The 13,298-nt window shown below is 46.5% G+C and overlaps 1 protein-coding gene across 5 annotated transcripts in view; it reads right to left on the bottom strand.

The window, feature by feature from the left end:
* Positions 1-13,298, bottom strand: part of dock4b (dedicator of cytokinesis 4b) — a 146,813-nt gene that overhangs the window by 107,085 nt on the left and 26,430 nt on the right. For all 5 annotated transcript variants that reach the window (XM_071386971.1, XM_071386968.1, XM_071386969.1 and 2 more), the window contains exon 2: positions 38-121. In XM_071386971.1, the coding sequence (XP_071243072.1) occupies positions 38-121 (84 nt within the window). The remainder of the gene's footprint in view (positions 1-37; positions 122-13,298) is intronic.

The raw sequence follows: 13,298 nt of genomic DNA on the forward strand, positions 1-13,298 counted from the left end.
TTATGTGGGTGTGAAATGAGTAGAGGTTATCAGTTACCTTCACATTTCTCCAGGAGCTGCACCGTGTCCCCAATCTCCAATGGCAAGCCATGCTGGACCGTCCCTCTGAAACTGGCCAGCACTGAAACACAATAGAAGATATACTTTAATACCTGTGTGTATTTTTACGTGTGTAACTACGTAACTACTATCTACTTCCGGCGCCGAAAAGAGATGGCCGCCTCGCTTCGCGTTCCTTGGAAAATATGCAGTATTTTGTTTTTTTACGTGTTATTTCTTACATCGGTACCCCAGGTAATCTTAGGTTTCATTACATACAGTCGGGAGGAACTACTGAATATACGATTAACGTCAACTCATCATCGTTCCTACCAGGAATATGACTTTCCCGAAACGGATCCAGTGTTTTGCCTTCCACCCAATACAATGGATCTGATCCCAGCCGGCGACCCTGTGCGACGCCGAAAAAGGGGAAAACGAGGCGGTCTCGTGGTCAGGCTTCGGAGACGGGCACATCGCGCTCCACTCCCTAGCATACTACTCGCCAATGTCCAGTCTCTTGACAATAAGGTTGATGAAATCCGAGCACGGGTAGCATTCCAGAGAGACATCAGGGATTGCAACGTGCTCTGCTTCACGGAAACATGGCTAACTCAAGGGACGCTAACGGAGTCGGTGCAGCCAGCTGGTTTCTTCATGCATCGCGCCGACAGAAACAAACATCTTTCCGGTAAGAAGAGGGGCGGGGGGGTATGCCTTATGATTAACGAGAAGTGGTGTGATCATCATAACAACACACAGGAACTCAAGTCATTCTGTTCACCTGATCTAGAACTCCTCACAATCAAATGTCGACCGCATTATCTACCAAGGGAATTCTCTTCAATCATAATCACAGCCGTATATATTCCCCCCCAAGCAGACACATCGATGGCCCTGAACGAACTTTATCTGACTCTTTGTAAACTGGAAACCACACACCCTGAGGCTGCATTCATCGTAGCTGGGGATTTTAACAAGGCTAATCTAAAAACAAAACTCCCTAAATTCTATCAGCATATCGATTGTGCTACCAGGGCTGGAAAAACACTAGACCATTGTTATACTAATTTCCGCGACGCTTATAAGGCCCTCCCCCGCCCCCCTTTCGGAAAAGCTGACCACGACTCCATTTTGTTGATTCCAGCCTACAAACAGAAACTCAAACAACAAGCTCCCGCGCTCAGGTCTGTTCAACGCTGGTCCGACCAATCTGAATCCACGCTTCAAGACTGCTTCGATCACGCGGATTGGAATATGTTCCGCATCGCGTCCAACAACAATATTGACGAATATGCTGATTCGGTGAGCGAGTTCATTAGGAAGTGCATTGACGATGTCGTACCCACAGCAACGATAAAAACATTCCCAAACCAGAAACCGTGGATTGACGGCAGCATTCGCGTGAAACTGAAAGCGCGAACCACTGCTTTTAACCAGGGCAAGGTGACCGGAAGCATGACCGAATACAAACAGTGTAGCTATTCTCTCCGCAAGGCAATCAAACAAGCTAAGTCTCAGTACAGAGACAAAATCGAGTCGCAATTCAACAGCTCAGACACAAGAGGTATGTGGCAGGGTCTACAGTCAATCACGGATTACAAAAAGAAAACCAGCCCCGTCGCGGACCAGGATGTCTTGCTCCCAGACAGGCTAAACAACTTTTTTGCCCGCTTTGAGGACAATACAGTGCCACTGACACGGCCCCCTACCAAAACCTGCGGGCTCTCCTTCACTGCAGCCGAGGTGAGTAAAACATTTAAACGTGTTAACCCTCGCAAGGCTGCAGGCCCAGACGGCATTCCCAGCCGCGTCCTCAGAGCATGCGCAGACCAGCTGGCTGGTGTGTTTACGGAAATATTCAATCAATCCTTATCCCAGTCTGCTGTTCCCACATGCTTCAAGAGGGCCACCATTGTTCCTGTTCCCAAGAAAGCTAAGGTAACTGAGCTAAACGACTACCGCCCCGTAGCACTCACTTCCGTCATCATGAAGTGCTTTGAGAGACTAGTCAAGGACCATATCACCTCCACCCTACCGGACACCCTAGACCCACTCCAATTTGCTTACCGACCCAATAGGTCCACAGACGACGCAATCGCAACCACACTGCACACTGCCCTAACCCATCTGGACAAGAGGAATACCCATGTGAGAATGCTGTTCATCGATTACAGCTCAGCATTTAACACCATAGTACCCTCCAAACTCGTCATCAAGCTCGAGACCCTGGGTCTCGACCCCGCCCTGTGCAACTGGGTCCTGGACTTCCTGACGGGCCGCCCCCAGGTGGTGAGGGTAGGTAACAACATCTCCACCCCGCTGATCCTCAACACTGGGGCCCCACAAGGGTGCGTTCTGAGCCCTCTCCTGTACTCCCTGTTCACCCACGACTGCGTGGCCATGCACGCCTCCAACTCAATCATCAAGTTTGCGGATGACACTACAGTGGTAGGCTTGATTACCAACAACGACGAGACGGCCTACAGGGAGGAGGTGAGGGCCCTCGGAGTGTGGTGTCAGGAAAATAACCTCACACTCAACGTCAACAAAACAAAGGAGATGATTGTGGACTTCAGGAAACAGCAGAGGGAGCACCCCCCTATCCACATCGACGGGTCAGTAGTGGAGAAGGTGGAAAGTTTTAAGTTCCTCGGTGTACACATCACGGACAAACTGAATTGGTCCACCCACACAGACAGCGTTGTGAAGAAGGCGCAGCAGCGCCTCTTCAACCTCAGGAGGCTGAAGAAATTCGGCTTGTCACCAAAAGCACTCACAAACTTCTACAGATGCACAATCGAGAGCATCCTGTCGGGCTGTATCACCGCCTGGTACGGCAACTGCTCCGCCCACAACCGTAAGGCTCTCCAGAGGGTAGTGAGGTCTGCAGAACGCATCACCAGGGGCAAACTACCTGCCCTCCAGGACACCTACACCACCCGATGTCACAGGAAGGCCATAAAGATCATCAAGGACAACAACCACCCAAGCCACTGCCTGTTCACCCCGCTATCATCCAGAAGGCGAGGTCAGTACAGGTGCATCAAAGCAGGGACCGAGAGACTGAAAAACAGCTTCTATCTCAAGGCCATCAGACTGTTAAACAGCCACCACTAACATTTAGCGGCCGCTGCCGCTAAATTTGATTTGATTTGATTTGATTTGAACACACACCAACTCGACACACACACAGTCCAAAAAAAAAAAAAACATCTTAAATCACTCTTTTCATGTCACTGGAATTGAATCCGAGCTCAACTGTCTTGACTGAGGTTGTGCTGTGATTTGTTTCTAGTGTTCCCTAGTCAGACAGAAACAGAGACGAGAATGGCCTGCTGGTAGATTGAGGAAGCCTCTGGGTGTCAGGCTGAACTACAGGGAAAATAAGCTGGGAATATAATGTCATCCTGGGTCTTTCTGCCAGGAGGGCTCTTGTAGAGGAGGGAGGTAACACCTGCGGAGGCTTAAGAGTCTCTTTGATGAGACCCACGGTCAGTTAGAGGGAGAGAGAGCCTGAAGAACAGGGGCAGGGTGAGGAGGAAAGAGAGACAGAGAGAAAGGGGAAAAAAAGCGAGAGAGGGAGCGAACAAGCGAGAAAAATAAAGAGTAACAATCTCAGTCGATCAGCACGGAGCACTTTTCTCTAACAGCGTCTAATAGCTGGGTTAGCAGTGAGGAGTGTCGACAGACGCCATTCTCCGTGGTTCTGAGAAACAGGACATGATAACAGAACTCAAGAGAACGTTCCGAGCTGCCACACTCTGGGGGAAACACATCTAATAGGGATAGTACTACAACATGGAAATGAGGAAGACTGGAGTCAGGCAAGGGTTTTGGAGAGGGGTTTCATTTCGTGGGGCATAGGGCAACCTTGTTTACCTGACCTGGCTGCAAAGTCAGTGAAATTTTAATTGGGAGGTTCCGCTACATGAAATATAACTTCAAACACACTTCACTTGCACCGTGCTAACTCTTGAACCACAAGTAGAGTTTTCCAGCTGCAGTGTACTAACTTATGCAGTTTGAAGTAGAGTTTTTAATCGTTTCTTGGTAATCCATTCCCCAGCTGGTGTCTGTCTGCTAACTGGCATGGCTCTTTTCCAGAGATGTTGGCACCTGAAAGGTGTTCACTCAGCGAGGAAAATATTTGTTATTTTCTCTCCAGGGGAGTGGAGGAAGTGCCGCCTTATAGGCAGGAAAGCACACACACACAGGAAAGAAAGAAGGGGACATGATGTGATACAGCCTGGATTCAAACCAGAGACTGTAGTGACGCCTCTTGCACTGAGATACACAGACCGCTTCGCCACTCGGGAGTCCATAAAAAAAGCCTCACACACAAATATAGCAAAACCACAGACGCACAGATATGATATGTGTACATGAACACATAGCCTCATAGTGGTGAACCTGTCACACAGGGTCAGGGCCCATGTTTCCAGTCGGCTTGGTCTGAGGCAGGAGTTCAGTCACCACAAGCTGTGCTCTGCTCTGCTGTGACACACATCTACTCGTGGGCAAAATGGCTGTTCCTATTTCTGACCAGGCAGCCTCGCTCATGCTGAACTAACTTAGACATTACGTAAGGACCGCAGGAAACTGAAAAAAAAGACACACACACACACAGGAATTCAGGAACTGTGATAAAAGTCAAACTTAAATAAACAGTGACTGAGATCCATGAACTCCTTCAGACTTAAGATGTAAAGACGCATGTCCAAACGGGAAGTAGGTAACTACTGTAGGCTCCCTTCCTGAGGTCCAGTAATCTACCCATGGGCTGACTGCGACTCTCACCTTGCCCTAATCCTAAGGCAGTCCCCCCAAAGCCAGAGAGAAGACTGGCTGTGTACTGTGAGCTCAGTGCTCTGCCCAGGGTGGATGGGGAAAGGCAGGCAGATCAGTACAAAGAGTGGTTGTGTGAATTAGGCTTACATGTGCTTTAGGCTGCCATTTGCAGTCTAGGCCTGTCAAGTGATCCTACAGTTGGTTTGTCGGTCTCCCTCTAAGCTCCTTATAGGAACATGATGCAGACCACTGGTTCAGACAGGCTTTGGTGTAGTTTGTTGTGTTCAAAGGCACTGGGTTTCACAGGTTGTACTGAATTGATCAAGCAATACCAGGTTTACAGCTAGCTAGGTATTACACAGACCTTGGTGTCATGTGTTCAAACCACGCAAGATGTAAAAGGTAAGTAGCTACCAATTGGGTGTGGCAGGCATAACAACGTTTGAAAGTGTACTTTAAAAGAATATGAAACCGTTGACTTGCATGAACCAGGCAGAATATTCAGAGAAGACATACAAAGCAGGTTCTTAGTACAGAGAGTCTCTGCCAAAAGACCTAGAAAAACAACCTGCAGTCGACTCCAACCAATGAGTTCAAAAGGCTCCATAAAAGTGGTTTTAAAAGCCCGGCCTCACCCCCTTTTCTCTCCGATTTGTGTTCCGACAACGAATCAAACTCGTAATCCACTCCTCCGTCGTCAATTATTCAACGCATCATTAATATGCTGATTCGTCGCCACAGACACCGGTGGTTCATTGACACTGCTGCCAGAATGAGCCAGCATGCATTTTGCATTATTCAGATGTGTAGGTGTTGGATTCCTACTTCAATCCACACATACGGGAATGTAATGTAATCAGGTTAATAAATAATGGCGAGAACGGGACCGCACTTGAGTTGCAGGAAGTTGCAAAACAATTAATCAGCAGTAAGTGATATTCAAAAAATGGAAGTCCAAAAAATGGAATCCCTCGCTTTTCCCCTGCTCTTATCCGTCCCTCCTCTCGTTCCCTCCCTTCCTTCGCTATATGCAAGGCTGTGAGTTGAGGATGGTTAAGTCCTGCTTTATTTATACTCTGGCGTCTGCAGAATTTACATCTCAAGCCACAGCCATCTGCTTGGGTTTGACTTCACAACCATGAAACGGTTGGGTTTCATAACAGGAACTCTGACAGCAGAGTTAGAATATCCAAATTCCCTATAGAATCAGTGATTTATTCAAAGTTCTGAACAGATTCTTAATGTTCTCTGGTGGGGATGCACGATATAAAATCGGTGAACATATCGGTATCGGCCGACATTAGCTACAGCCTGGATTTGAACCGGGGACTGTGGTGACGCCTCTTGCACAGAGATGCAGTGCCTTAACACACACATGGACGCAGGGGTCTAACTATTTAACTGTACTAGAATACTTAAAAGTCAGATCAAAAAAATAATAATTGGGAAAGGTTTTTTGGCAAGGAAAATATCAGATATAGGCCAAAAGTGTCACATCGGTGCATCACTATACCTGTTGGTACAGGCATGGCATTGTGGCTTCGACACGGGTAGAGAAACAGCATTATTTCTGCCATACAGCGGAGCCCCGATCGAAACGAAGACAGCATCTGTCTAAGACCGTCTTTATATTGCTTTGCTGTGCCACTTTCTGGACTCAACCGTGGCCAAAATACTCTCTATTCTAGCTATGCGAATAAACATGACAGAGTAACCCAGAATTAACCACGTTGTTTGAATGGGTCCCAACCCATTATGTCCCAGTTCTAGGGAAACATTACAGTTGGACATTCTGCGGAGAACAGGCATGCGTCTTTAAATACCCACTCCTAACATATTTTTCCACTGTGTTACTGACACGAGACAATGACTCAGCCCCCGTGGTTAAGTACACACATGCCTACAGTCTTCAGCCCCTCCAAACACACTTAGCAGCGTTGGCGCAGAGAAATGTATATGTGTGTATACGCGCACCACAGTCCAGTGAGACATGGTGCACGAAGCTTTGGGCCAAGCCTGGTCATTTGACAGAGCCCTGTAACACTGAGACGCGGATTAAAGACATGCCGACATGCTTTCAGCGCTCTGCTCTCTCTCTCGCAAAATGTGATTTCCTCGGGATGAGCTTCGACCCTGGAAGAGGCCGCTATGCATTTGAAAGCAGGAGGAATCAACAGGAGCTGACTGCGTGAGGAGGCAGCAGAGGTCGGTCTCACAGCACACAGTATATGCACACACCAGCGCCTGCCTCACAGCATCTAGACGATACGGCCGTGAAGCGAGAAGACCCAGATTGCGCCGCGTCAGCTCAGCGAGAGAGATATATAGGCTCTCTCTGGGAAAGACAGGCCAACAAAAGCTAGGCTGGTGAAATCGCTCACGAGGAACGGCTTTCATTTCACCTTTTCCAGTTGTCCTTTCGACGCCTTTGTATGTCGAGATAACAGCGATAAGCAGGCTCGGGGAAACAAGCGCTCGCTGGCAACAATAGCCTTCCCTCGAATCATAACACCTCAAAATGAGCTTTCATAAAAGATAAGTGTATAGCTTCTCCGAGGTGGCAAGGGCACGCACAGAATATAAATAAATTAAAACCAAAGTAATTACTACAAATAGCATCATACCGGGATCCATAACGCTCGATGAACACAAATGTAAGCCACGCAATAGGCTTACTCCTACAAATGTCAATGCAAGTAAATCATGCAAGACCTCACAAGGAGTAAGATAGAAACTCTGCCTGTTCGGTGCTTTGTTCGCTCTGGTCTGAATGTATTCATAAAAAGGCGAGATTATGAGTTGTGTGCTCTTACAGAGGCGCTAATTGTGTGTGAGTTTGTGTACATGTGCATGCTAACGTGTGTGTCCGCCACCTTTCAGCAGCATCCTGTGAGACCCTTCAGAGCCCCTTCTCTTTCTGCTCATTACAAAAGGAAGTCTGAGAGGAAGTGGGTGTTCTGCTGTGGCTGCTTCAGCATGCAGATCTCTCCTAGTGTGTGAATCGCACTAACTAAAGCCTCTCGTAAAGATGGAGCTCCCCTGGCTCTGAGAAACGTGTCTAGGCCTGAACGACGTCGCATAAATCGCACTTTACGTGACGGACTGTCAGCCTAAAACACGAACAGGGTTCGTTTACCGCGTATGGTACGCCACATCTTGACAAGGAAGTTGACACACAAACACGCACTCAATCTCTGCAATAAACCACATAGCCTGATTGTAATCAGCGGAGTATCTAGTGATTTATTCAGATCATCAATGAAAATAGAGTAAAAATGTCAAACGAAACTGATTGTTTAAAAACTTCTTGCGGATCAGTGGGACGCAAGCGTCCCATCCACAACTTCCGGTGGAATTGCAGAGCCGAAATTCAAATTACAGAAATAGTCAAATTTAACATTCATGAAAATACAAGTGTCATTCATCACTTAAAAGCTTAACTTCTTGTTAATCCAGCCGCTGTGTCAGATTTCAAAAAGGCTTTACAGCGAAAGCACACCATGCGATTATCTGAGGAAAGCACCCATCAACAAAAGCAATAAAAACATTTTACAAACAGGCAGATGCGCCACGAAAGTCAGAAATAGTGATAAAATAAATCACTTACCTTTGAAGATCTTCTTCTGTTGGCACTCCAAAAGGTCCCAGCTACATCACAAATGGTTGTTTTGTTGGACAAAGTCCTTCTTTATATCCCCAAAAACTCAGTTTAGCTGGCGCGCTTCATTCAGTAATCCATCGGTTTCCCTCCCTCAAAATGCATACAAAATGAATCCCAAACGTTACCAATAAGCTTCTCCAAACAAGTCAAACAACGTTTATAATCAAACCTCAGGTACCCTAATATTTAAATAAACTATCAAATTTAAGAAGGAGAATCGTTATTGTCATTACCATAGAAAAACAACAAAGTACGCGCATTCACCAGAACGCATAACAAACACTACAGCCAAAATGGGAGCCACTTAGAAAACTACAAATTCTAGCTCATTTTTCCAAAAACAAGCCTGAAACTCTTTCTAAAGACTGTTGACATCTAGTGGAAGCCATAGGAACTGCAATCTGGGAGGTAATTCCCTTCATATTAAAAATGACAGCCATAGGAATCAATGGTGGGCTGAATTTTTTCTGGGTGGTTTGTCCTCGGGTTTTCACCTGCCATATCAGTTCTGTTATACTCACAGACATTATTTTAACAGTTTTAGAAACTTTAGAGTGTTTTCTATCCAAATCTACCAATTATATGCATATCCTAGCTTCTGGGCCTTAGCAACAGGCAGTTTACTTTGGGCACGCTTGTCATCCAGATGTCAAAATACTGCCCCCTTGCCCAGAGGTTTTAACATCTGCATATCATCATGACAAACATATACAGTATTGGCAGTGTAATATCTCATCTTTGTTGACCAGATCAAGGTCCCATATTGCTGAAATAAAGCCATGAAAACAGTGAAATGGTGACAGCCTGCCTAATGACTAGGCCAGGCAGAGGAAATCATTCATGACTCAGATTAAAGGGGAATATAGGTCAGAGCGAGTCCAATGCAAAGCTATCCCACTTCACCTCAGTCTCAGGCCTACTGCCTGTATCTGTGGGCTGGCTGGGGTGTGTACATGTTTGTGTGCGGGGACAAGCTGAGGGGAATGTCTGTGTTCTCTCTCTCTCTGACACTGAAAAGGGATGTTGAGATACTGTACCTTTACGAAATATTGCATGTCAACAGCACCGCACACTGAGAACACACAGATCCCTACGCCTCCTCACACCAGCTGAGAGGAGAGGAGAGCGGGAGGAGAGAAAGATGAGGATACAGAGCGACAGATGAAGAGGAGAGAAAAAAGGGATTGGTGAGGATAATGAGATGAGAGAGAGAGGCACAGTGGAGAGAGAGAGGAAAAACAGGCCTGTATTCTCAGGTAAAGTGTCTTTGTGTGGGGGGGAGGGTAGAGGCAGTGTAGAGGTTATATTTTATTTATTTAACCTTTATTTAACTAGGCAAGTCAGTTAAGAAAAAATATATTATTTACAGTGACGGCCTAGGAACAATGGGGTAACTGCCTTGTTCAGTGGCAGAACGACAGATTTTTACCTTGTCAGCTCGGTGATTCGATCTAGCAACCTTTCGGTTACTGGCCCAACACTCTAACCACTAGGCTACCTACTGCCCCAATATGAAGCGTGCTGCATCAGCTTTTACTGCCGGTCTCCGCACACAAACACACACAGCCCCCCCTGTGAGGTCCTTGTGAGGCCTCTATATTCATCTGTCTTTGTTCACCACATCCCTCCATCTGGGAAGAGGGAAGGAGTGAGGGACCACCTACTCCACCCACACTTCAATCTCTCTGCGTGAAATTACATCCATGACCTGCTCTTCCCACTGCACGTGTATAAACACACACACACACACACACACACAGGATATCAAATTAAGAAGTTTTTGAGTGTACATACCTAGCAGTCAGAGAGGAAAACAAAACACACGTGTGTGTTCACGCAACACACTCACACACACACACGTGTACAGCAGACACAAGTGAGCAAGGGGCCACTGACTAGGCATGTGACAAACTGCCCCCACTCTCCCCCGCTCTCTTTCCCTAAGCCCCATTGTCTGAGTGACAGAGTAACAGAGATGACAGCTGTCTTGTCCAGGAAGGGGGACGTCTCGGTCTCAGCTTCAGCCTCAGCCAAGAAATCACGGCTAGGAGAAAATAAATATCCTGCATACTTGTAATAACCCCCCCCCCCCCCCCCCCCCCCCCCCCCCCCCCCCCCCCCCCAAAAAAAAGAGATGTGAGTAATCTTTGTGGAGCGCTACCTTTTGGGGATGATGAAAGTCTTCGTAAGAGGGTGTGAGGTTGACCTTTGAAGTAAAATGTTCCCTTTGCGACTTTAAGAAATGTCACACTGACTTTAAGCCTTTTCCTCTTCGCTATGTTTTACTTCATGTTTGAGGGAAGTCAGGATGTGGTCACGCAGCCGAGGGCTGACCCTATTTAGTCGACTGGTTTGTTTGGTCGATAGGCTCTTGGTCGACCGGAGATTTTATTTTTTTGGAGAGCATTTGCAAATATATTTTTTCATGGCACACGAGACACACTAATTCATTGCAGAGGCTGCGGGGATGGCACAGTCCAGCACTCCAAGACATATGTGCTACTGAAATTGTATATGGTTATATTATGTAAGAACAATGGTGCAACATTTTATAACAAATGTGTTTTCCCGAATTGTAAGGTCTCTTACTATTAACATAGAAATGCCACACATCCCGTTTCATTTAACTGTGTATTCACGTGATTTCTTTGCAGACGGCACGCACAAATGAGCCTGACTATAGCCTAAGACTTGCATACCGTTACATACGGTACCTACTAGATACTTTAAATTAGGCCTACTTAAGACCAAATGAAAGAAAAAGTCTGCATTTCATTGTGGTAAAGGATGACGCCAAAAAAGTGGAATGGAAAGTCTGCAAACGGCGGTTTGCTCATAGTTCGACAACGAATATGACACACCACTTGAAAACAGTAAGTTAGCCTACTTTGTTTTCCTAGTTGCATGCGAAAACATTGGTGGGTTTTATATGCTTGACAGCGGTCGCTGCAGTGGCGCTCTCCAAGGTGCTGAACTGAATCTTTCGCGAGCGCTTTTCCCCCGTGTTGGAAAGTGAGCGCTTTCTCCTGCGTTTTACTTGGCCTTCTCAAATAGCATTACAACAGGGCCTATTGCGTAACCCAGAGGTTCACAACCTTTTTCAGTTGTGAACTACCCCTGAACTACCTCCCTCATGTGCATTATACCGGTAGGCTTAGGGTCTCATGTGTTTTCTCAAGTACCCCCCCCGTGGATAGGCCAAGTAACCACAGGGGGTCCTAGTACCCCTGGTTGGGAACCACTGGTGTAGCCTGTTACCGGGAACTTCAGGAGCGTAAGGGCAGAATCTGCAGCAGCGGGAGGAGGGGTAGGTTTATTTCTCCTGGTTATCTTGATCCCTGGCTCACTCGAGTCATTTACGTGTCTAAATTATTTAAATCTAACAGTGCGCTTAAAGCTCGGCGGTATGGTTCAGAAGACGCTAAAGGACTACAGGATTTCACATGTGCTATTGGGGATTTACCAGTACATGTGTTATGCATCTTAGAGTAGTAAGCAGAATCAATATAGGCTTAACCATTATGTGTGTGTGTGTCGCGTATACTCCCTCTCTCCGGCCTCTCGGTCATCAGGCTGCTGATTATCACACACACCTGTCACCATCGTCTCGCACACCGGCGCCTCATGACACTCACCTGGACTCCATCACCTCCTTGTTGATCATCCCTATATCTGGCAGTCCCCTTGGTTCTTTCCTCACGTGTTATTGACCCTGTTTTCATGTCGCTGCGTTGTTTGTGTTTCGTGTTCATTGTTTCTTTTATTTATTAAAAACACTCTCTCCCTAAACTTGCTTCCCGACTCTCAGCGCACTCGTTACAGTGTGTCTGGGTCATTAGGTTAAGGGGAGCCATTACCTAGTCCCATGAGGGCCATTAGACATGCACTCTGAAGCCATTAATCAACCCTTTAGGCACCTTTAGACATGCACCAGCAATAGGAGCATATGTCTGTATTATTTTTTTGTATTATTACTATGGTTACGCCACTAATAGAATCTATGCCCTAATGTCTGTGCCAATAAGAGGAGGGAAACCAAGTTAAGATGGGCCTAAACTAGTTAGAAGCAAGACAAAGAGATAATAGTGGCTGAATGCCAAAGGGTATGAATCATTAACATAAAGAGGAGTAACTATGTATGTCATGTAAGGATGAAAACTGTATAAAAAAGGAGTGTGCCGAGGCTGGGAAGACAGTTGATCCATTGACCAGCTCGGCTTGTTACTTTGTAATAAAGTCTACTTTGAATTCACAAGTTCCGGTATCTGAGAAATATTATTGTGCCGATATTTCTACGACAGTACTTGTTAGCATTGCTACCCTTCGGATTACAAAGTATCAGCGGGGTTTGTAAACAGCGCCCCTTGTGTTAAGTGCCAGTATTACAGAATATCCCGGTATGGCACAAGGTCAGTATGAAGGTGTGACAATCTGGATACCGACCAAGCCTACTTACAGCATCAGACAAGCTCAGAGCATATGGTTGATTTTATTAAAACACATAAAGGTGTGTCTATAAATGGAGAAATACACTTTTTTTTATTTCAACCAATCGATTGGTCAAAAGACCAGACGGCTCTCGGTCGACCAAGATTTCTTTCAGTCGGGGACAGCCCTAAAGCAGACAGAGAGTAGGCTACTAGATAGTCCATGGATCTGAGAGCAGACATACAAACAGCACCCAGCTCAAGCCCGTCTGTGCACTCAGACACCAGTGGGGTTACGACTAACAAGGGAGTGTAGAGGGGAGAGGGGAGAGGGAGAAGACGATGAAGAGAGAGGGAAAGGAGGAGAGATAAGTGCCTGT

The sequence above is a fragment of the Salvelinus alpinus genome, chromosome 37 (assembly GCF_045679555.1).
Source record: "Salvelinus alpinus chromosome 37, SLU_Salpinus.1, whole genome shotgun sequence".
NCBI lineage: Eukaryota > Metazoa > Chordata > Actinopteri > Salmoniformes > Salmonidae > Salvelinus > Salvelinus alpinus.